The 23,128-nt window shown below is 47.2% G+C and overlaps 1 protein-coding gene across 1 annotated transcript in view; it reads right to left on the reverse strand.

Moving 5' to 3' along the window:
• FGF18 (fibroblast growth factor 18) overlaps window positions 1–23,128 on the reverse strand; it is a 72,118-nt gene that overhangs the window by 14,468 nt on the left and 34,522 nt on the right. The window contains 1 exon segment of the mRNA XM_071814893.1: window positions 3,986–4,092. Within this exon segment, the coding sequence (XP_071670994.1) occupies window positions 3,986–4,092 (107 nt within the window).

Below are 23,128 nucleotides of genomic sequence, written 5' to 3' on the forward strand. Positions count from 1 at the left end.
CCGAATCAAAGACATGCTTAGTTCTTTTCCCGTTCTTCTCAAATCTGGGTTCCTTCCAGTCATTATTTACCCTTCCTGCTTCTCTATCTTGCTCTGAAAACTGATGCTGCCCTCACTCTGGTCTGCAAAGAGCAACCTCTCTTCCCTCTCTTGGCAGCTCTGCAGGAAGGCAAGGTCCATTCTTGCCCTTGGTCAGCCCAGAAACACAGGCCTGTTCTCTCCCTTTATAGCTGGGAGATACAGATACCTGCTCCAACCCGAGCACTAGTGCTGGCCAGGCTGTGATCCCATGGGTGGTTGGGAGAGAACCAGGGAAATTCCCTAGCAAGAGTGCCTGGGGTTAGGAGATGCTCGGATCTCCATGTGGCAGCCACCAGCCCGAGCAGCGCCTAAAGGAAGGGGTTAGGCTTTGGTGAGCCTGGAATGGTGCCGACAGATGCAGTTTAAGCTCCACAGACATCACTGCTCTGCTGACAAGGGGCTTGGGACAGGGCAAGAAAGGGAAATCTCCACAGCGTCCTGAAGTTCTAGGGAGCAGGGATTTGCTGTAAGGACAGTGCAGCAAGAGCAGAGGTGGCCAAGCTAATTAACAGCCACCTGCTCACACCCCGAATTGCTGTTCCTTGCTCTGGAGACTTTAAAGACTTATCTTTGACAGCCTTTTACAAACATGAAGCCCTCTCTCTACTGACATCCTTATCGTAATGTATGAGATAAAAGGAGTTGGGGCAGAGAGAAAAACCACAGGACTCACCAGGAGAACCACAGTTAGTTCCTCCAAAGAGACCATTAGCTCCTCTTCTCCCCTAACACTGAATCATGGCAAATATTCAGAGTTCTTGCCTTCTAGGTGGCTAGTCACATAGTACCTGTCACAAGTGGGCAAGTCACATTGTGCCCCTCCTTGGAAGGAGAGCTGAACCTCTGAGTCCCCTTCTCCCCCAGACTTGTGAGGAGCCTGAGAGAAACAAACAATAACAACAACTTTAAAAAAACACAAAAAAGCTTTTAACAAAAGGACCTAGTATTCCTGTTCTGAGTTTTCATGTTTTAATCTCACTCTTTGTAATATAACCCCACCCTAAAGCTCAGTGATCCATAGAAGACTTCAGCAAAATCAGAAAACACAGGACCTACAATTTCTACATGTGTATACACAGAGGCAACAAAAACCCCCAGGCAGAAAAAAAAAATATGGTCAGAAGGAAAAAACAAACCAAACAAACCAAAACCATTAAATCTTTCTTGAGCCTTCTTCAACACACCACCAAGAATCAATGAAGAAACACGATCCCATTGGTTTGCCACCTTTAACAGAAAAGTCGCTCCCTGTACAACAGCTGCCCTGCCTCCAGTTCTCCCCAGCAGTACGGAGGGCGCCAGGGACCTCAGCAGCTGCATGCTGTGACAATGAACAAAGTCAGGATCCTGCCCAAAACACATCTGAGCCCTTTGGCCAACGTTGGCCACGTGTGTAATGAGGGTGAAAACACAAAGCTTGGACCTCCTGAGAAAGCTCCATCAGATGGTCTCTGCTCATAAATGCTGGCATAGGCACTATTTCTGATAAATAAAGAAAAATAAGCTGCTCTTCTCAGCCCTGGGGGTTATTCTGTCCGCCTGCAGCACAACTGGCCCCGTGGCAGGAGCGAGTCCTGGCTCTGCAGCTCCTGCATCCACCACCGGCTGAGGCAGCAACAACCTGCTCCAGGCTGTAAAACCCTTCTTAGGTGATTACGGAAACCAAAAAGGACTAAATTCAAAGCAGGTTTTCAACTGGGGGGGATCCAAAACTGCTGACTGAGGAGGAGAACAAAGCCAGATGGCATATGCTGGTATTGTCAGCGATTATGCAGTGTACGGCAATGGGAAATTAGATGAGAAAAAGACCCGGTTTGGTCCCATAGCTCCTCTCTTGCCAAATGAACATACCGGGGTGACTGTGAAACAATTAGTTTATGGGTTTCATTCTCCTCCACCCCCAGACTAAACTTAAATATTTGTATAAGCCCAGGCATAACTTTTATGTCATGTTTTCCTTGGGGTTTACTAGCTGTTTAGAGCATTCAGGTTAAAAAGCATTCCCTCGAACTCTTGCCACAAAAAGAGCTGAAACTATGATACTAATTAAAACCACACTCTTTGGTATCAAGAAGACACACTATTACTTTATTTTTTTTGCTCAAGAAAAGCTGTTAATACGGCCTACGCGTTTGGAACATCCTCCTTCCAAACGCCGTGCTCGGTACCCGCTCCTGCCCAGGTCAGCCGGTTTAGGAACGTGACAGCAGTCTGGGGCGGGAAGATGCACATCTACAGTATATTTGTTATTGCCAACTTAAAGTAATGGAAAGCACATCAAGAAGAATAAAAAAAGCTTTCCACTGCATGAAAGGTAACAAGCTAAAGAACTGTCCTGCCTTGGTGCCCAGTGGGCCAAATCAAGGGCTGAATCTTGCAAAAAAATACTATGTATTTTGAAAAACAGCCTCTGGCTTTGCCAGGACGCTCCTGGACACTTGGCACGGATCAGGAAGGATGTGGGTTGCGCTGTGTCCCACCATTGATCCACCCCGGGTAAGGTCAAGTGAAGAAATGGTAAGATTTCATGCTCATTTTACCTCACCTAATTTGGATGCTTTTAAGGTCTCAATACCAGCACATCATAAACATTAAAAAAATTATCCTCATAACATTTCAGGGGAAAATGCTATTATCACATTTAAAGGATGGAAAACTAAGGAAAAAAAATAAATCGAGTGCCACGTTTGGGTTCAGTGCAATATTAAAAAGCATCCCGAGAGGTCTAAGTCTGGTTAAAAAATCAACTTCCTTGTCCAGGTTCAAACGACGGTGCCTCGTGCAGGGCGGCAATCACATGGCAGACGTGCAGGAAGCACAGAACCGGCTGCTTCGCTCCAAGTCTCCCGCAGCACCAATGTCCAAGTCCCCGCCATGGGCAGCAGCTGCTGGCAAGAGATTGGAGCTTGATCCTGCCAGAAGCATCTGCCCTGCTCACCAGGAAAACGGAATGGTAGGAGAGACCCTCCGGGGAAGGCACTTGTCCTGCAAGTGTCACTCTTGGGACCACAAAAGTAAATAATGCTTCCTCAGAGCAATTTGGTTTCTGGTTTCTGTTTGGGAGCGTGTCTTTTGCTGTGTTCACTCAAAACAAAACTCCGCTTCCCTTTTTCAGCGCCACAAAGATGCCAGATTTTAATTCCCGGTGTTGCAAAGTGCAAGCAGTGGAGGAAGGGGCCTCTGAGGGATGAGATATTTTATATTTAATTTTTCGTGATATTTTAGCTTTTAGCAAGCTCCTGTCTGCTTAGCAAGCTTCTAGCTTCGCCAACAACACAAAAGAACTGCCTAAGTTACAAAAACAAGTTAATACATAAAAAATATGACTTCAGCAAAGAAGTTAAGCGTGATGGGTGAACACGCTGTAATTTGTTACATGCTTCCATTGTGTGGGGATCCAAAGTAATAAAATCCTCCTGTACCGCTAGAAGCGTGAGGCCCAGCCCCGGTAGGACGTTGGTATTCCAGGATTAGCTCTGCCACAGCATCCCCTGGCTCAGCACCAAACAGAGCCAAACCCCCCAGTACCAACCTGCCCAGCACAGCACTCTGCTCACCCTTTTATTCTGAGTTTTGCTCCAAAGAAAGAGCAAGTAACAAAGTTATTGTGGAGGTGGCCGCAATACTGGGATGCTGAGACATCTCACAGCAGTTTAACACAACCACAAAGCACAAACCCATCCACATCCGGAGCGTCATCCAAGGATGCTGTGGCTGGTGCAGAGTTTGGTTTTATGGAGATGGGGGGGCTTGAAGGGGCAGGGGCTGCCTCCCAAACCCCACATCCCCTCATCCTGCTTCTCATTTGAGGCTGACAGGAAAAGCTCGAACAAATCATTACAGCCTCGAGGAGGCTACTAAAGGTACCACTCGTGTCACAAATGAATTAATAGGAAACACTTACCTTCCCCACGAGCTTGCCTTTCCTGTTCATGCAAAGGTAGAAGTCTGTCTCCTTCCCTTTGATCCGGACTTGGCTGCCAAAAGTGTCTGTTTCCACTAGAAGCTGGGCTTGTAAAGGAAGAATAAAAAGAAAAAAAGCACTTACCAATGTGGTCCCATTAAGTCAAAGCGTGTAAAGCTCATCAGCGTGTTGTCCCATCACCTCTACCTGACCCCCACTACGCTGGAATGCTATGCAATGAACCACCCAAGGAACCACCCCGGAGCTGAGCTCCAGGCCTGGTTCCAGGTGCAGATTGGACACATCTCCACTGACTCCTATGCAAATGTTCCGGATGTAATGTCAGTTTAGCACAAAATGTGCACAAACACACGTGTGCTCCAGCAGTCCGCATCAACCCCACCACCCCATTGGCAATATAAAGCTGGATGCTCTTCTTCACGCTGCAGGAGGGCTGTCAGAGGGTACAAACATGGAATTTAGTCTCATGAAAATAAGAGATTAGCATGACAAGAATTAAAACCACTTCCTCACAGCCAGCAGCCGTCACACTCTTCACAGAAGCGGTCAAGCCACACGTTCAAGGTGCAAAACATCGCAGTGACCTCCTGAAGATCACCACAACACCTAGAAGGGAGAAAGTGGGTGCTGCTGGTTCTCTTTGATGAACACCCGCCCTGCAGACATCCTCTCTGTGTTATGTTCCTAGGAGGTCACTCACTTTCTGGCAGTCCAAATAGCTCCAGCTGGGAGAAATATGGCCAATCTCTTGGTGCCTCACATGCTTATTGAGGCCAGAGTTGGTTTGCAGCATTGTCAGCAGCCATGGTAGAGGACAGATTTCTGCCACATCTTCATAAACCTCCCGCACCGACACAATTGTATTTGCAGAAGTTGCTGAGCTGCCACCCCAATGTTTAGGGTGCCATCATCATCTCAAAACCTAGCCCCATCCAAATTCAGCGTTTTATTCCATTTCTGATCTAAACACAAATTCCAGTCATGCTCGAAGTTTGGATTCCAGGAATTTCCCTGGAGAGCCAGGAGCAGGCAGACTGGACAGTTTGGTTCAGATCCATCCCCGATACAGAGAGGGAGAGAGGAGACACAGTCGAAACACAATGCAAGAATGTGTAAGTGTCAGCAAGTGCAAATCCACGGTCCTGCTCTGGAAACACTCACGCTTGTACGACCCGAGCCTTGCCGCAGAAACACGGTTTCTGCCAAACTCCGGAGAATGTTTGATCTGCACTGCAAAAAGTCACATTCTTTTTGGCATTTATATTTCAAACTTTAAAACCCTCTAAGAGCAAGTATGTTCGCTGTAAGGATTTACCATGGGGATAGAAATAGAAGTTTGTTTCATTTAAACACATTAATATTTTTCCCACTTGTAAAGTCAGCTTTTGGCTTCTGCAGTGCTGCAAATATCACAAACCTTTAACTCACAAGGGCCCTAAACAGAGTTCTTCCTTTGCAACTCAGTCACACACGCAAGCTCAGGGTTTTCCAGTTACTAGCTGTTTACATTTATTTTGATAAATCTGTTAAACCTGTTATCACAGGGGATATATATAAATAATAACTTATTTCTGACAGCAAATGGGATAATGTCTCTATTATCAAAGAATATTACTTGCAATTCCGCATAAATATGGATATTCATCTAAGTATTTCAGAAATGCATCATGTTTTGGGGTATCTGCAAAGGACAGCAGCTTGGCAGCGGCAGTGGCTGCTGCAGGATTTCCCTCTGCACCCCTGTGGTGGCATTGAAGCAGTGACCATCCACACACATCAGTGAGGAAGGGCCAAGCCAACCAGAAATGTCCTATCATAGTAAGGACATAAAGATGAGCAGAGTCAGGGTGGGGGAGGATGGCACGGGGTCAAAGACAGGTCTTCAAGGGGAAGATGTGCAACATGGAAGATGTGCAACATGGTACATAACCTGCTGAACACCCACGGCTTCAAGAAGTTCAGGGAGGCTGCTCAGACGCAACACAGCATTAACGAATCAGGGAACAGCCAGAGGTAGGACTATCTTTAAAGAGGGGATTGGGAAAGGTCGTCTCCTCAAATGAGCAAGGGCATTAGAGAGGACTAATCATCAGCCTCAGCTGGGGAGAGCAGCAACCTGCACACGAGAGGAGGTTATGGAGCCAGCACAAGAGGTCCGAAAGATCGATCCAAGAACCACAGCCAACACTCCGAGTGCCAAGGAGTTGCCCACATATCTGCAGTGCCAAACCTACCCAGGCACTCAAGTGGACCCAGAGCCACCCACCGAGGGCTCCACAGCTTCCACACGGGCAAGAAGAGGATATGGCAAGTTCCCGTCCAAGCTGCAAGGCATTCCCTGGCCCTTCCAGTCTCAGTGTCGCAACTGAAAAATTCTAAGAATAATGCTGAATATCAGGTACGGGTTTTGGTCGGCCAAAGCAGGAGCTAACGTCGATAAAGCACTCCAAAGCAGTAGCCTTGATCCGCGGTCCTGCCAGACAGTCGGCAACCAGCATCCCTCCGATGTGGGTCCCGTCGGATGGACAAACGGGGCACGCCAGCTCGCCTTCCCCGCCCCCTCGCTCTGCAGCCAGTATGAGTAATATCCAAGCTGATTTTAATTTGAAAAATATCACCTTAAAAAGATGCCGGTTCCCTGCTGTGAAAATTAAAACCATCTGGATGGAGTGATTTCAAGTAATTAATCTAGGTCGCCTTTGACACCGCTACTAATTAAAATACGATACTTTTCTCCCCCTTTTTAAATAGAGAATTTAAATAAAGTTTAAAGATCTAATAAAATAATGTCATAATTTAGAACTAAATGGAAGTCAACTTTCCTGCGGGCTGCAAAGGTTATGCTGGCGCTGAGATTCCTCCCGGGCTTGTGTCACAGCACGGACCGAGCAGCATCGGCTGGGCAAGCATCCAGTGCGACACCCGCACCAGTAAACACGGCAGTAAATACACCAGCATCCATAGCCCAGTGCCCCAAGGAGGCTCAAGAGCCCCCAGGATCATCCTGCCCCCAACGACCAGGAGTGGGGAGCAGAGGGCAGGAGGTTCAGCAGATGCTGTCTGCTCCCCGCTATGACCCCAGTTAACACAGCGCAGGCTAAAGCCACCCATCGGTACCCACTTCTGAAAAAGATGCTGGAAATGTGTTCTGATTTCTAAGGATCCTTGACCTCCTTTCCTACAAGAGCAATCAACGTGGCTGTAGGGTTGGGTTCATAACCCAGCTGGCTTCCAGCCTAAGGCACCCCTTACTGCTGATTCTCCTTTTTGCAACAGGAATCTCCCTAAACTCTATCAGGAGGCGAGATAGGGGACCTTGTCAACACATCTAGTCAGCCAAAATCAGCTGGGAGAAATCCTAGTCCTGAATACTGCAACACGTATCCCTGGTGGATGGATGCTGATCCAGAAGGTGCTGCTGAGGTCGCCTACCCCATCACACGCGGCAGGAGAAGAGCTCAGTCACCACCAAAAGGATTTAAACAAATCATAGAATCACAGGACCATTTTGGTTGGAAGAGACCCTCAAGATCATCAAGTCCAACCGTAATCTGAATCTGGCACTAAACCAAGTCCCTACAAGCCTCATCTATACGTCTGTCCAACCCTCCAGGGATGGTGACTCCAGCACTGCCCTGGGCCGCCTGTTCCAATGCCCCACAGCCCTTTGGGGAAGAAATTGTTCCCAAGATCCAACCCCGATCTCCAACGGCACAACTTGAGGCCATTTCCTCTTGTCCTATCACTTACTACTCAGGAGAAGAGACCAACACCCTCCATGCTACAACCTCCTTTCAGATAGTTGTAGACAACAATAAGTAATAATAAATAAAAGTCAGTTGAGCTTGGTTTGCCGTCTCATTTGTCTCTATGATAAAGATGCTATAGCCGCAATGAAAGTGCCAGGGAAAATCCACAGGAACTTCCACGGAGAGCTCAGGTAAAAGAAGTCCCCCCAGGCTGGAGTGGTGTCCCCACAGCTCAGGACACCTGACTTCCAGCTCCATTAGTCCCTGCATATACCACAGAGAGATTACAATCTTTATTTTCAAAAGCCCTACACTCCAGCCTTCAGATCAGATATTATTGTTTAAATTCTTTGACAGCTAGATATTTTGATACATTTTCCAGGGCAGGGGGGGCAGAAAGAGCTAAAGAGAAAAGATGTCTTCAGAGGGTGAGATCTTCTGCTACACGCTTTTGCCTTATTGGCCTGTTTAACCTAAACGTTCATCAAAACTCCCACTGGAAGAGACTGGAATTCCTCACATGTCTAGGTGAAAAGGATTACATACATATATATATATATGTTGAAAAGCTATCTTCCAGCTAAGAAAACATGAAGTCAGGGAGATATGTAAAGCTGGCAGAAAATATGCTAAATTATCTTTCAAATATTTCCTGGGAGTGGGAGGACAGGAGTCAGGAAAGCACGTGGAAAGAAAGAAGAAAGAGGACACCTGAGACGTGTGAGGTTTACATGTACCTATCACAAAAGTGTAAGCCAGTTTCAGATAAATGAAGAGATAAAGGGGGAAAACACAGAGGCACAGGACTCGATACTTTGAGTCTACCTACCATTCCTTTTTATTTTCTTTTTCTTTTTTCAGGTATAAATCCTGCAAAAGAAGCTGCAGAGAAGAGGAAGCTACAGCCTCTTACGCTGCCCACAGGCACCTCGAAGCAGCTAAAACAGATTTCCTGGGGACTGAGATTTCACTGCTTTTGTTGAGAACATCAAAGAAACCATTCTCAGCACTTCCCAGTTAACTCATTCTGATGCTATGAACCGAGACAAAGTGCATTTCCATAGTTCACAGCTTATATCGCATCTGACAGCAGAATAAAATTTACTCTCTGGTAAGACAGAATATTCCAGTGTGAACCCCAGCATGGCCAAACAGTTGAAACCCATTCAAACACAGCCTGCCCCTACCAAACCCACATGAATCCCCTACATGACCACAACATAGGACAGAACAACCCTGTCTCCACTTCACATTCGTGATGTAATGATAAGGTAATAATGCCAAAATTTGGTAAAATCTGGAGGGTCTAATATAGCCCCCAGGCTATGAACAAGTGAGGGAATCTAGGCTGCATCCTCAAGTTTTGTTTGCGCACACATATATTCCTCCAAACTGCATAATTTTCAATAATTATAACACATATAACCCAACTCCCTTCTCAATTATTCAGGTCCAAATCAGGAGTTACCACCAAAATCAATAAGGCTGGAGCTCAGGAGGGCAGAGCTCTGACCCACATACCACTGCAATTAGCTCATCGAGTCTGTCTTGAACAAGCACAGGATACATGTATGTCAAGTTATTAAAAGAGATGGTCATGGGGAGGTGGAGTAACAAGATCCAGGCTCCAGGTATGTTTTTTTTTTAAGCCACCACCATGCACAAGGAAGGGAACCACCCGGTGTCAGAGCCAGGGGAGCGCACAAGGAGCAAGCACATCCCATCTTAACCCAGGCTGTTAAAATGCCATCTCTCTAAATTAGGTTTTCTTTTAAACCTCATTTAAACATCCTATTTTTTCACTCGGTCATCTGATGCAGTTAAGGAAAAAGACGTGAGCATCAACACACCACTCCATGCCAAGCGCTGAGTCCCCCACGGCACTTCTGTCTGCCTGGTTTTGGGGCAGGAAGGGGAGCGGGACCAAGGGCTCCGTGTGAACAAAGGAAAAGCGGCAGAGACAACCTGTCACCCATGCAACCGCCTTAGTAGCACTCAGGAGGCACACAGGTTAAATATTTGCATGGGGGACATCAGAAGGGAACCTATAATGCAGCAAAGACCTCAAAGGCACTTACACTGCAACAACCTGATCCTGCAAATACTTTCATGCGAAGGACCTGACACACATCGGAAGTCCCTCGAGCACTGATAAAGACCCCTGCATGGCTTCAGGGTCCCGGCTGTGTCACCGGCTGCATGGTTGGACGTGCTGGGGAACGGCTCAGGCACCCTCATCTGCAAACAACCATCTAACACCCAGAAGGTGTCCTGTCCCATTTCCAGGATGCTGAACTGTCCCCTTGGGGTTAACTGGGCATGTCTACGTGACACGAGGCCAAGACGTGGAAATACCCAGGCTGGTGCCAACCACGCCAGCCCGAGCACCCAGCCCAGCACAGATGTGCGAGCAGGACGCGCTGCCGCAGGCACTTAACCCTGCGGGACGCACACACTCACGCTTCTGAAACCTCCACCACTTCAGTCTGTCACACCATTACAGTGGTCTCATCTTTAGGGACACCAATCCCAAAAAATTCTCACTACCAGTTCAGTGCTGGCTAACAAGACGTGCCCAGGGAACAATGTTGAGCATCCCAGGGACCGCCTTGGGGAGAACTTGCCTCCCCACCCTGTTGAAGATGTGTTGCTTATGTTAGAATGGCAAAATGAAGAAAAAAAAAGAATATTCTGAAACACAAGCACTCTCTTCAAAACTGTCCACCCTGCCTCCTGAAGCTTCCAGAGATGGTCCCTGTAAAATAACTCCATTCACTGCATCTTGGGAGAAGCTTAAAAAAAAATTCATAATTTGAGGTCCACACACAGAAAAATCGTTTGATAATTCAGCTCATGCAAGACCAGAATAAATACGAAGGCAGGTCTTACAGATTTTCCCCAACTTACATAAAAAGTTAATATATCACAGAACCTGTGATTCTGTCAGAAACAAAAAATATTTGAGGACAATATTAAAATTGTAAGTACCATGCTACTGGCTCAAGTCTGCACTACCCAGAGTCTGGTCATAATTTATTCACATTAAAAATGAATGTAAAATACTGCCATTCTGACACAAAGCCATTTGCACTCATTTGGAGACGTAAAGCAACAGGATTAAGTAGTGGAGAACCAAACTTGGCCTCTTGCAGATGTTTTATACACAATTTGCTATAAGAGACACTAAAATATTTTGGCGGTTGCTTCAGTAATAAGCTTATTTAGACGAGATTCAGTAAAAACTGGAGGCGATAGGTTTAAAAACACCTGGGCGGGGAGAGGCAGTGAACAAATTCTGCACTGAACTTTGCCACCTGCGCACTCGCAAGTGACTGAGGAGGAGGCCGGGAAGCATTGCAAGTGTCAGCACAGCAATTCCCCTATCTCACCGGGGCGTCCTGCCGCCCCCAAGCACAGCTCCAGCGGACACTGTTGCTACAGCGGCAGAACTGCTTGACAAGCTGCCAGGCTCCGAGTCCAGAACTAGTGAAGGATGAGCCTCAAGAAAGATTTAAAAAAGTTCAGAAGCTCTGTTATGCTTGAAAAAGCACCTAAAATGAAAAATAAAGGGCCAAACCCCGATGTCTTTGATCATTCTCATTTGAATAGACTCCTACTGACATGGTGAAGCCTAATACAAGGACCTCAGAACCTGGCCCACGGCTCCTGGCTGAAACACATCCAAAGTGCTGGAGTATCCTGGGTCTGGAAATCGCATGAACCTCTCCCATTCTGAGGAGGGTTGGAATTACCACCAGAACAAACGCTGCTCAAGTTACATTGACTCTCTGATTCCCAGGCTCAGCCAAGCCCCCCAAAAATACTGACGTACACCAAAACAACAACAGGCGGAGAAGGACAACTCTGGGAACCCCACGTACTCCCACTTCTCCAAAGCTGCTTTATCTGTGGCCGGGGCGGAGGACAGAGCGCGGTGACTCTGCAGTGCTCGCCCACCTCTCACGGGCAGCCAGGGGCTCAGCGATGAAGTAGGCGAGATGTTCACACCAGCGTATCCTTTTACTGAGGAGTCCCAAACACATAAATCTCTTCCATATGCCAACATCTTGATGGTTGCACGGACTCCAAAAGTCAGTCCATCCAGGGTTCCACTGTTGTCTTTGTGAGTGCTCCAAAATGGGGCTAATTGGGAGAAATCTGTGAAGTATCTGCAGCATTAGATAAATTAATACTATCAGCCCTGCCCGATATACGACGATGCCACATTCTGCCAAACAGGTTTTATTATTCTGTGCCCTCCAGTAAAAGCTGAAATGATGACAATTAATTTTATGGGTAGGAATATAAGTGTGCTCACAAATTTTCTTCAAGGGGCTCATTGTAACCTTCCCTTCTTCCAGCAAGTAAAAAATATGCTGAAAATAAAGCTGCAGGATGCTACAGTATTTTCAACGGGATTCTTGTGGCTCTGGAACCCGGAGAAGCAGAAGCAGCAGCACAACCTACCAGAAAAAATGTTCTGGCACATGGGGAAAATCCCTCTGTGTTTAACGATTTTAAACGCGGTTTGCTCTTACAAACGGACACAAACACAAGTTCAAAGATATCTGACTTTTTAATGCTTGTGCTGCTGAAGCTCACTTTTACCAAATAAAAGATAACGTATTATTAAACGAAGTATAGAAAGTTGTCACTATTAGATAAGAATAAGAGAGTGTGACTATTTTTGGGGAAAGGTTGAAAGAGGTGGACAAGAATGGATCCTCCACAGCACCTGGGGAACCCAGATCCTCCAGAACCACCAAGCGAGTGCCTGGGGTGAAGCACCTTGGAGGGTCCCTGCACCAGTCCCTTGGGAAAGGTCTCTCCATATAGACACAGCACAATTCTTTCTACTATTCTCAGAGCAGCAGCAACAGAAATAACAACAAAAAAACACAGGTATCACATTAACTCTGCCTTTAGCACCTTTGGTTTCATATCTTTATTTTTGGAAACACATCCATCACAGGGCTTTTCTTAAACTATTACCCCCGTCCACTGCACAAGTAAGACTATTTACTTGCATTTTACTGCATTTTAATTGCATGAGAAGTTTTAAAAGTCTTTTTTTTCTTTTTTTCCCTAGAGTCATTTGGGACATCTGGCACTAGGTATTTAAATAAGACCTCTCAGAACTGTAAAATTAGTTTTACATTTTAATAAAGGTGCTTTAAAAATCTCAAATATAATTCTGCATTCAAACCATAAGGGTTTGGATTAAGAAAAGGAGATCCCATGTTAAATATTAATATAAAAAGTAAATAAAGTACAGAACTAAGCCAGTCCTCATCTGTGGTGCTATAAACGAGCGGCAAAGAGGCAATACCTCTAACAGCTTATTTTGGGGTATTCTGGCTTTAAAGAATCAGCACTGGCAACGTAAAATCCATATTATGCTATTTGTTACTTATCCCAATTTCAACTTACCTAGAGACCCATGTCACCTACAAAGTTCAGGCTCAGTCCCATGTTTCCATCCAAATGTTTCTCATCCCTTTTCTCTACTCTCTGCACCAGAGCACCCATCCCTCCTCTGCCCACCCTGGACCTGCACAGGGGACAATCCCTCGAGACAATGGTGACACCACTGCTGTAGGTTTCCAGCCTGTACCCGTCCTAACACGGAAAGACAGAACTCATTCAGCTTGGAGGGCTCCTTGGCCAGCTCTTTAATCAGCACATAATTCACTCGAAAAATCTTCAGACATGCAGACAAATGAGGAAACCCAAAGGACAAACCATCCTTCCAGCACTCGCTGCCACGTGCCAGTGAGCACGTTCCTCCTCCCCACCAGGACACCTTGTTATTCTCCCATTTTATCTCCCTCTACAATCTTTGGAGCAGACAGGAGAAGGAAATTCCCCATCACTATTTTATACATAGCAGACTTGAAATATTTACAGGCAGTCCTGACAGCCACATCTCCGTATCAAGCCCGAGGAGCACGACTGCCCCTCACCTCTGCTGCAGGAGGATGCAGCCACCCTAGAAACCTGCCAAGGTGGCCAAGCCGACCCACACCTGCTGACGCCACCTGAGCTCAGCCGACCTCTGCTGCTGCAGGAGGTGCCCATGACATCCCCCATTGCAGAGCCACCAGCACGGAGGAGCCCGAGGACGCACTGCACAACCCCTGAAGCAAGAACCACAGAATCACAGAATAGTTTGGGTTGGAAGGGACCTCCAAAGCTCATCCAGTGCCCCCCCTGCCATGAGCAGGGACATCTTCACCAGCTCAGGTTGCTCAGAGCCCCGTCCAGCCTGGCCTGGGATGTCTCCAGGGATGGTTCATCCACCACCTCTCTGGCCAACCTGGGCCAGGCTCTCACCACCCTCAGGGCCAACAATTCCTTCCTTGTGTCCATCCTGAATCTCCCCTCTTCTAGTTTAAAACAGCCCTCGGCAAACACCACCTTATCTGCAAGGGCTTTGTAGCCTGGTGCAGAGTTGCAGCCACCTGGAACTGTCCCATGGCAGAAAGATATTTCTCTATCCAGAACCCCAAAGGAGCAAAGGAACCCAGTTAACTTGAATTTGGAGCTTCTGTGCAAGCTCCTGGTAGGGAAAACAGATGGCTTGCCCTAAATCTAGGTGCTCCCCCCAGGTCATGAAGTGAGTTGGGGACCCTTTGTGGCTTAGGGGAGTGGGAGGGACTTGGGCCAAGCTCCAGCCTCCACCAGCAACCGCCAGGCTGCCTGGACGTGGGGCTTCACCGCAGGTCCACCTCCGGTGCGAGGAGTTAAAGCTCATCCCCCAACAGGCAGGAATGAAAAGGAGACAAAAAAGCAGGATGCTGGTGAATGCTGGCAGTGGGTGGTCACGGCCCCTGCCCGCCGGGCTGCGCATACAACAGGCACAGCCAAGTGTGTCTGGCACCAGACAATTATTTCACCGGAGGTGTGTGAGGCGGCCGCGCTGGGAGCCGTTCTCACGGCGAAGCAACCAGCCATGTCGGCTAACAAAACCGCTCGCCGGGAAGCGTCTCTCTCCTTGCTCCTATCTCCTCACTGAGATTTGGGTTTTGTTGTTTCTTTATTTTTTTTTTTCCTGTGTTGTCCTTCCTGCTGGGGCTCTAAAATAAAAAAAAAAAAAAAAAAAGCAGGTTAAACATCCTCAAATGGCGTATTTAGTGCTGCCCCTCCGGCTTCCACGGCTTCCCTGCCATCTTCCCCCGTCCGGGGGAGCGCAGCAGTATTTATGGGGTAGCGCACTGACCCCTCGGCTGTGGTGGGCGAGAGTGCCTGACGTTAAGTGCTGCTAATGTGTTTTGCATTTGTGCTCGGGGGCAGGAAATCTCAACTTCCAGTGCCAAGGGGTTAATTATAATTTATATAGCAAGATCTCAGGCTGTGCTTTTTTTTTTTTTCCCTCCAGCTAATTAAGAGGTACAATTACCTCTGAGAATCAAAGGGATATTTTGGTACCTAGCTCTTAGAAACAGATTACAGGCACTTAAAACACAAGGACATCTTTGCTTTTCTACACATGCCTGGTTTTTGATTTAGATCATTAAAAAGAAACTGTCATATTCCTGATCCATCATCACAATGTTCTGGAGACCACCTATGGAACCATTGCAATAGGGTAACTGATAGCATTGCTGCTTTCCCAGGGATAGCCTATGTTTCCAACGACTTTTTACTGATACATCACCTGCTACTCCAAGCTCTGGCAAAACTTTCTGCTTATTAAATAACAAAGCTTCAGGAGATCTTTGAGGTGAGTAATACCTACGCAAACCCGTCTGTGCTTGGACTGCAAGCCCAGGATGACTTACTCCCCAGGCAAACGGCAGGTTGATTAGCATTATTGCTGTGTTATTACTAAATCACCCCAGACAGCATGGCAGCCCCTCTGCGTTGCCCTCTTCTGCCAGACGGCCCAATGCAAACTGGGGACACCACTCAACCAGCAGGTCTTAGGAACTGGAGGACAATTAGCAGCACTGGTATTCAGGGCAGACATGAGCACCAAGCGAGGCTGGGCAGGCTGGGACCCACCTCCAGCAGCTCCAGCCATGGGGATCTGTACGGGGAGCGGTTGGGCAGTGCTGGGCAGGCTCATGCCCTGCCAGGGGATCTCCGGGAGCAAGTCCATCACCTCCTGCAAGCTCCCTCCATCACCTCCTTGCCTTCATGTTTGTGCAGAGCTTTAACAGTCACAGGTCTCTCTCTCTCACCACTCTCAAAGGTGTTCACTGAGCCATTTGCAAAGGGTTAAGGTAATTGAATATTCAGATGCAAGGAGGGGGGGTTAGGCTAAAGACAGCAAGGAAAGGCTCAAGGGGACACCTGAAGCCCTGCTCCAAGGAGTCACTAGAGTTAGATACACAACGCAGGCGGTAACCTCAGCTTGGCTTGGCACAGGCTGTGCAAATACATCTTCCACCTTTTATGATCTTTTAGTGATGCAGTGGGCTATTCCTGTCTGGGAAATAAAGCACTGAAGTTACAAACTGATGCTCCATAATTGTCAGCAGACCACATATGTGGCAGGCTCCCACACACCCACACCTGCACCCTCCACCCTGATCCAAAACCCACCTGGAAGCAGCTGTGATGCCAGCAGTGGTCTGAAGACCAACCCTTTCTCTAAAGAGGGGTCAGCATTAGGACCAAGAGGAACATCCATCCGTGTGGGCTAGAAATAAAGCTTAAGCTGCCAAAGCCACCAGGGGAGCCCAGCAGCTGGCACCCAACATCAGCGACCCTCTGCCAGCACCTCGATTGCACCATGGCGGGTTTATCGTGCTGCCCTTTGAAGTGCTGACGGCCGCAAACTTGCTGTGTCGAATTTGCCACAAAGCCAGCAGAAGCATACAAACCAAAACCACATCGTGTGAGGCATTATTGTACAATTAGGAGCAGAAAATGCAGTCAGCACCTCGGCATGGAGGTACTCATCTCAAAGAAGCTCTGAGAAGCTCATTTAGAAACCTGACAATCAACACGTCCTACGCCTTGACAGGCAATTGTCCGAGAAAGGGCACATCAGTTGTCATAAGCCATTTCGCATGGGCAGCTACAAAACCACACAAACCCGTACTAAGCAGAGCAGTAACTGCATCTCCAGCACTATGGGAGTCACTGAAAACAACGCTCCATCTCACTGCAGGAGACCTAAGTGCAGATCAGGAAGGCTTTTCTGTGTAAAGGTTGAGAATAATCAGGGTAGAAAAGGGGATGGTATGTTTTAGAGAGTTTATTACTATGTACAAGTAGGTGTTTTTCTCCTCGTGCCAGGTACAGCAATGGGTGCTGGTGCAGGCAAGAGGACCTGGCTCAGCACTGGAAAAAGCAAGACAGGGATTACAAAATTGCTGCTTGTAGTCCCAGCTTAAGCCACTAACCTCCCTGACATTCAGTGAAAAGGACTTGTAAATGCTTAATCAGCAATATGACCAAGTTATATAGGAAAGAAAAAGAAAAGAAGGGCAGATCCAGAGGGAAATACATATATGCCAGCATTACCTTTCCCTACAGCTTGCTATTTATTGAAGCAGCAGCAAAAGCTCCAGTGCACTTCAGAATACAAACGCTGACACGGAAATTCAGAGCCCTGAACCGCTTCCAACAGGGCAAATATACTGACCGCAGTCTGTTTGGAGGTCAAACAAAATCAATAGCCTTTCTCTCCAGTCTGTCTCTAAACTAAGCTTCTTTCAAAGACATCCAGAGAAAATGGATCATCTTTTGTTGTTGTGTGTGGGTTTGGGTTGGGCTTTTTTTGTTTTGCTTTTTTTTAAGTGGTCAAACATTCATAGGAGTATAAGAAACTCCTTCCTCCCTCAACATACTGAAATGATTGTATAGAGGTCAAAACTGCCCATCAGTTTTACTAAACAATAGATGAGTTATCCAGTTCTTGGGGAGGAAACCAAGCTGGAAGCCGCTTAACACTCGCTAAGAGAGGAAAAAATAAATCAATGTATTTGCTTGATCGGAGTACATTTAAAGCTGGTTGTCAATTAGTTCAACACAGTTTGCTGTTACAGAGCCTGACAATTTAGCCCCAGGAGCTGAAGTTTGCTGTGTTTCATCAGATTCCTCCTGTTGAGAGACAGATACTGGCTGCAGCCAGGCCAGGCACCGAGGAGGAGGAGGAGGCTGAAGCCACAGCCGCAGAGCAGGAGCTGGTGAAAAGGAGCCTGACATCGGATACAGCTGGGCTGGGGACTCTTCCCTTCCACCCACTTTACAGGATGAACTACAGTTCATATACCTTTGTGCAGATGGTATCATCTTTACAGATATAAGTGTGTCACCTCAAGCTGGAGGAAAGGACAGAAGAACTTAAGTGGTAGAACGGAAAACTTTGCCTACACTCAATTTTTTAAAATAATTTAAATTCTTAAAAATCTCAATACAAAAATCACAAGGAGAAAAGGGAGGGATAAACCACAAAAAGACACTTCCTAAGGGCCCCATCGAATGCATCCAAAGGAGAACCTCTGCCTTCAAAGCAACAGATCATTGATGACTTTATCTGCCAGTTCTGTTGACACACACTGTTGAAAGACACTCATCAAAGCACAAAATAAATTAGGCTGGGGAGGCTCTCCAGAGGTCATCCAGAGCAGGACCATCAGGGCTAGAGACCATCGTTCTGTGCTCCAGGTCCCCTGCTACAGGTTGCTCTTCCTGAGAAAGCCGACATCCCTGTCTCGATTTAAGCACACCTAAGGGTGCCTGGTCAGCCTGTCAGAGAGGTGGCTGCAGAGGGACAGACATATCTGCAGCCGACGTGGGCCCCAGCATCAGCAAAAGTGAGCACAGAGCTTAGGGGAGTGAGCTGCCCATGGCGGTGATCATGAGCTCTGCCATCTCCTGTGGGGACAGGCTCAGAGAGTTGGGGTGTTCACCCTGGAGAAGAGAAGCTCTGAGGAGACCTTAGTGCAGCCTTTCCGGACTTAAAAGGGGCCCATAAGAAAGATGGGGACAGACTTCTGAGCAGGGCCCACTGTGACAGGACAAGGGGTGATGGTTTGAAACTAAAGGAGGGAGATTCAGGCTGGACATGAGGAAGGAATTGTTGCCCTGAGGGTGGTGAGAGCCTGGCCCAGGTTGGGCAGAGAGGTGGTGGATGAACCATCCCTGGAGACATCCCAGGCCAGGCTGGACGGGGCTCTGAGCAACCTGAGCTGGTGAAGATGTCCCTGTCATGGCAGGGGTGGCACTGGGGGAGCTGGGAAGGTCCTTTCCAACCCAAACCATTCTATGGTTCTATGATCCTATCCCTGCAGCCACAGTTCACAGAGCCACGCCAATTCGCATTTACCTAATGGGCATCCCACACCAGCCACATTTGCTGCTGTCAGTAGCTATACTAGCTATATTAAAGCTACTATATGTCCGAACTCCCCCCCCCGAGCGCAGCCACACGTCGGCACCGAGGCGCATCCTGACTCATCGCTGCCCGGCACTCACATATGCTGCAGGAAGAAGGGTTTGTTCCGCAGCCACCGGAAAAGGCACCTCATTTCTGAGTGAACATATTGAGCATCTTCTAATTAGGATCTTAGCTTCTTCTCGTGCCCACATAGGTCTAATAGTTCCGGCGCTAGAAAATCCTAGCAAAGCTCAAAACAGGTTACAGCAATGGTGACATTCAAACGTTCATCCAAACTCATTACGGTCACAAGAACAAGCAAAGCTAGCAGAGAAAAACAAAAGTGCAGCTTTTTTTCCCCCCCTCCTCCAGTCCTCCCAGGTGGAACAATTCACCCGTGACTATACAGCTCTTACATTTGCTTGTTAGCACCCCCAAATTAGTAGGTGTAAAGTCAATATCCTTTTGCCTATTTACTCCTAATGAGTCACCAGTCAGAAACTTAACTTGAAAAAAGCGGTTACAAATGCAGATGCAGAAGCAAATGAAATAAAGGCAAGAATCACCGCTGAGCAAACCTCGCACAAAGACAAGGGGCTGGGCACACCACGCAGCACCCCGCCATTGTCACCAGCTAAAACCTAACAGCTTTGATTTGCCTCCCACCAGCTAAAATGGTTTGAAATGCAAGGTCTGAACAAAGGTGCAAGACACAGGAGGAATGGGAGGCACTGCTGGGCACTTAATCTCCTTTCAGTCTCACACAGGAGCTCCAGCAATGGCTCTGCTGAAGTCGGTGGAGTTTCGTGAGTGTAGAAAAGAGGATAATCAGGCCCCTGTTGTAAGAGAGATCCAGCCCTGCCATCCCTCTGTGCAACCAGCAGAAACGTTATTTGGGATTTATACTGAAATTACCTTCAGGCAAAGCTGCTTTGCTGCTGGAATCTGAGACAACATCACTGATCCCAACAGGACACGATCAGCTTTCTGCAGCTGAGGAGCTCACTTTCTGCCTCAACACAATGTGCGATTTGAAACCACAAACCCAAAGCCCCCCTGGGCTGCTTCAGCACTCACCCCTGCAAAAATCGCCAAGCAGAAACAGGGGTTTTGTGGCGAGGACACCCCTCACACCCAAACCACACAAGGGACATGGACACACTGCGAGCCTCATGACTGCCTCTGGCCAAGTGCTAAGGCCATCGGGACACTATGTTTTTAGATTTATCTGGCATTTACGTGCCATCCTTTCCTTAGCCATTCCTGCTGCTGCTTGGAGGACTTCATGGACTCCCAGTGGCTGTGCGTGATGTCTCCTGCTGCCGGAGCTCCTCTCTCACATCCTCTCCTGCTTTGTCCTTCCAAAAGCACCTGAGAACACCAGGTATAAACCAAACCACACCAGCCGTGCCAACCTGAAGCCAGGATCCCAAGTACGTGTCATCTACCATATGCTCAAACGCCAATGGCTTGCATCACCATCGTGCTGCTTGGGCACAACATCTGCCGCTCCTTCTCCAGCCCAGCTCTTGGATGAGGAATAGAAGCAGCCGAGCAGTGTCAGAGAACAAGGACTACTCTCCTGTGCTACCCAGGGCCGAATCCTTCCAGCTGGCACAGCCGCCATCTAGTTGCGATTGCTGGGAAACCGCTTGTTGGAGAAGATCCAAAACTCATTACAACTAGAAGGTGGTGGGGTCACGGCAGATGGCAGGATTTTTTTTCTCATTGCTTTGGGAAGAAAGGCATCCTTTTTGGCAGCTGCAAATGTAGAGGAGAAGGCCTTACAGGCACTCCTTTCAGCTCTCAGGGCAAAACGAATCTGAGCACCACTCGGTGATTCTTCAAGCTGAACCACTCCAGGCAGCACCAGCAAAGGACAGGGACATCCCCAAAGCAACCACAGCAGAAGAAGGGACACAAAGCTCAGGAGACATTTAGAAGGTCTCAGCTTCTCCATCACCATAAAAGCATTGAATAGTCTGCTACGAGCATGCAGAAAATACTTAAAACTCATTGGGGACAAAAGTGTGCGCTATTTATTGCTGGTACAGCTCATTAAAAGGGATGCTCACAGACTGCAGCCACACAACCATTGCCCTCTAACACCAGTACACCCCTTCTTCCTCACAGTAAGAAAAAACAGGGTTTTTCTACTGGGCCTTCTTGCTCCCTTTACTTCCAGCTTGCCTTCCCCTTGTGAGCGCCGAGACCGCAGACACTCTACACATGTTCTCCTCTACATCCGACTGGCAGGCAGTCTGGAAAATGCCAGTATTGGAAGGGCCTGAATTCAGCGGTTTCTGAATGCTGATCGGACACTATTTCGTTCAAGCCACAGATAGTCATTTGTTGGGGGTATTTTCAGCTCCCTTTTTGGACTCTTCCAGATTTCCAAGCATCACACATCAGCAATTTCGCCTCTTTGGAGCTTTATTATTTTTCACCTTTCCACCGGGGCTGAGGCTCAGCGCAGTTTTGCAGGGGATGGGGCTCTTCCCTCCTCTTCCAGACAGCCACGCAATGCTCCTGATGTTGTGAATGTTTGCTGTGCTCCACCTCACAGCTGCGGAAATTCCTGACTATCTGGTTTTTAAAAGAGCCGAGGTGAAATTTGAGCAATTGAAGTGCCTTACTTTTTATAAAGTCTAACATCTTACTTGAGGAAACCCCAATGTGAAAACAGGAATGGTCTCACAGCATCTAAAACAAAATAACTGCTTCTAACCAGGCTACCGATGTGGTCTCTGTTACCACTGTCTGTTTAGCACCTCTCCATCTGCAATGCTTTTACCCTGGCTGCACGCCCATGAGGTGAGGGAATGGTGCAACCCTTGTTTTGGAGATGAGGGAGGGACACATTAAGAGGATGAAATTTGTGCCACTTTGTTATACGTGAGGAGCAAAGTTCCTTCCCTCCAGCCTCAGCGCCCCACCACCCAATCTAAGCACATTCTTAATAGGGTTACTGACATTTTTCATTTCCTCCAAATGTTTCTTATGAAGGACAAATCTCAGTGGCCACTTGACAACATGCATGGTAATGTACACCAAAGCCAAAATTTACAGGACAATTTTATGACGATGTTTTCCTTCCTCCCTCTCAAAGTAAAAACAATTAAAAAGCCCTTTCAGAAATGCGGACTAGCCTATTTGCAGGGTTCTTTTGACTGCATCCCAACAGCTGACTTGAATTCATCACCGTCCAAATGCTTAGATATGGGAAAACCTCAGATACCACAATACAAGACTTGATAACAGACACTAACATAAAACAACTGCAATAAACTCAAAGGAGCTCTCTCAGCGTTTGTGCACGGAATAACTCATGGCCTAGAAATATGTTCAAAATTATGCAAACTTCTTCCAGAACTTCATCACAGAATCATGGAACAGTCTGGGTTGGAAGGGACCTTAAAGATCATCTCCCACTATCCACCCAGTAGCCCCCAAGTATCAATTTCAGATAAAAATAACCTTTGGACTAATATGCACAGTGTGTTTCCAGAGCCACAGAGGGGAAAGGGAAGCCCCGATTTTGTTTCCACATTATTTCATCACAGCCAGGAGAGAACATTTAGTAAAGCAGCTGCTTGAGCTTCATGGGAAAAAAAATCATCATCACAGCAAGGCAGGAACAGATAGTATCATATTGACCTGTCCGCAGGGTCTGGCATTCACATTTTCATAAAGCGTCTCACAAGATAAATCACTATACTAATAATATTTGTATTGATTATCTAAACTGAAGCAGCAATCGACTCCATTGTCTCACTTCCTCTTAAATTGCTCACAGATGGGATCCTATTTCCTATTCTGCATTTCTAATGGGAACACTTCAGTCACAGCACAGAATTATATACACACACAAACTGTTAACAAAAACCCTTTTATGACTTGCATGAAAATAAAGGTTTTTCACTTTGTAGCTCACTTTCCACCCCACACAGAAATGAAAAATGACAAATTATCAGCAGACCTCTAAATTACTCCTCCTCATTATTTCTGGGTCCCTAATATTTACTGACAGACAGGCCTATG

This window comes from Patagioenas fasciata, chromosome 14, assembly GCF_037038585.1.
Source record: "Patagioenas fasciata isolate bPatFas1 chromosome 14, bPatFas1.hap1, whole genome shotgun sequence".
NCBI lineage: Eukaryota > Metazoa > Chordata > Aves > Columbiformes > Columbidae > Patagioenas > Patagioenas fasciata.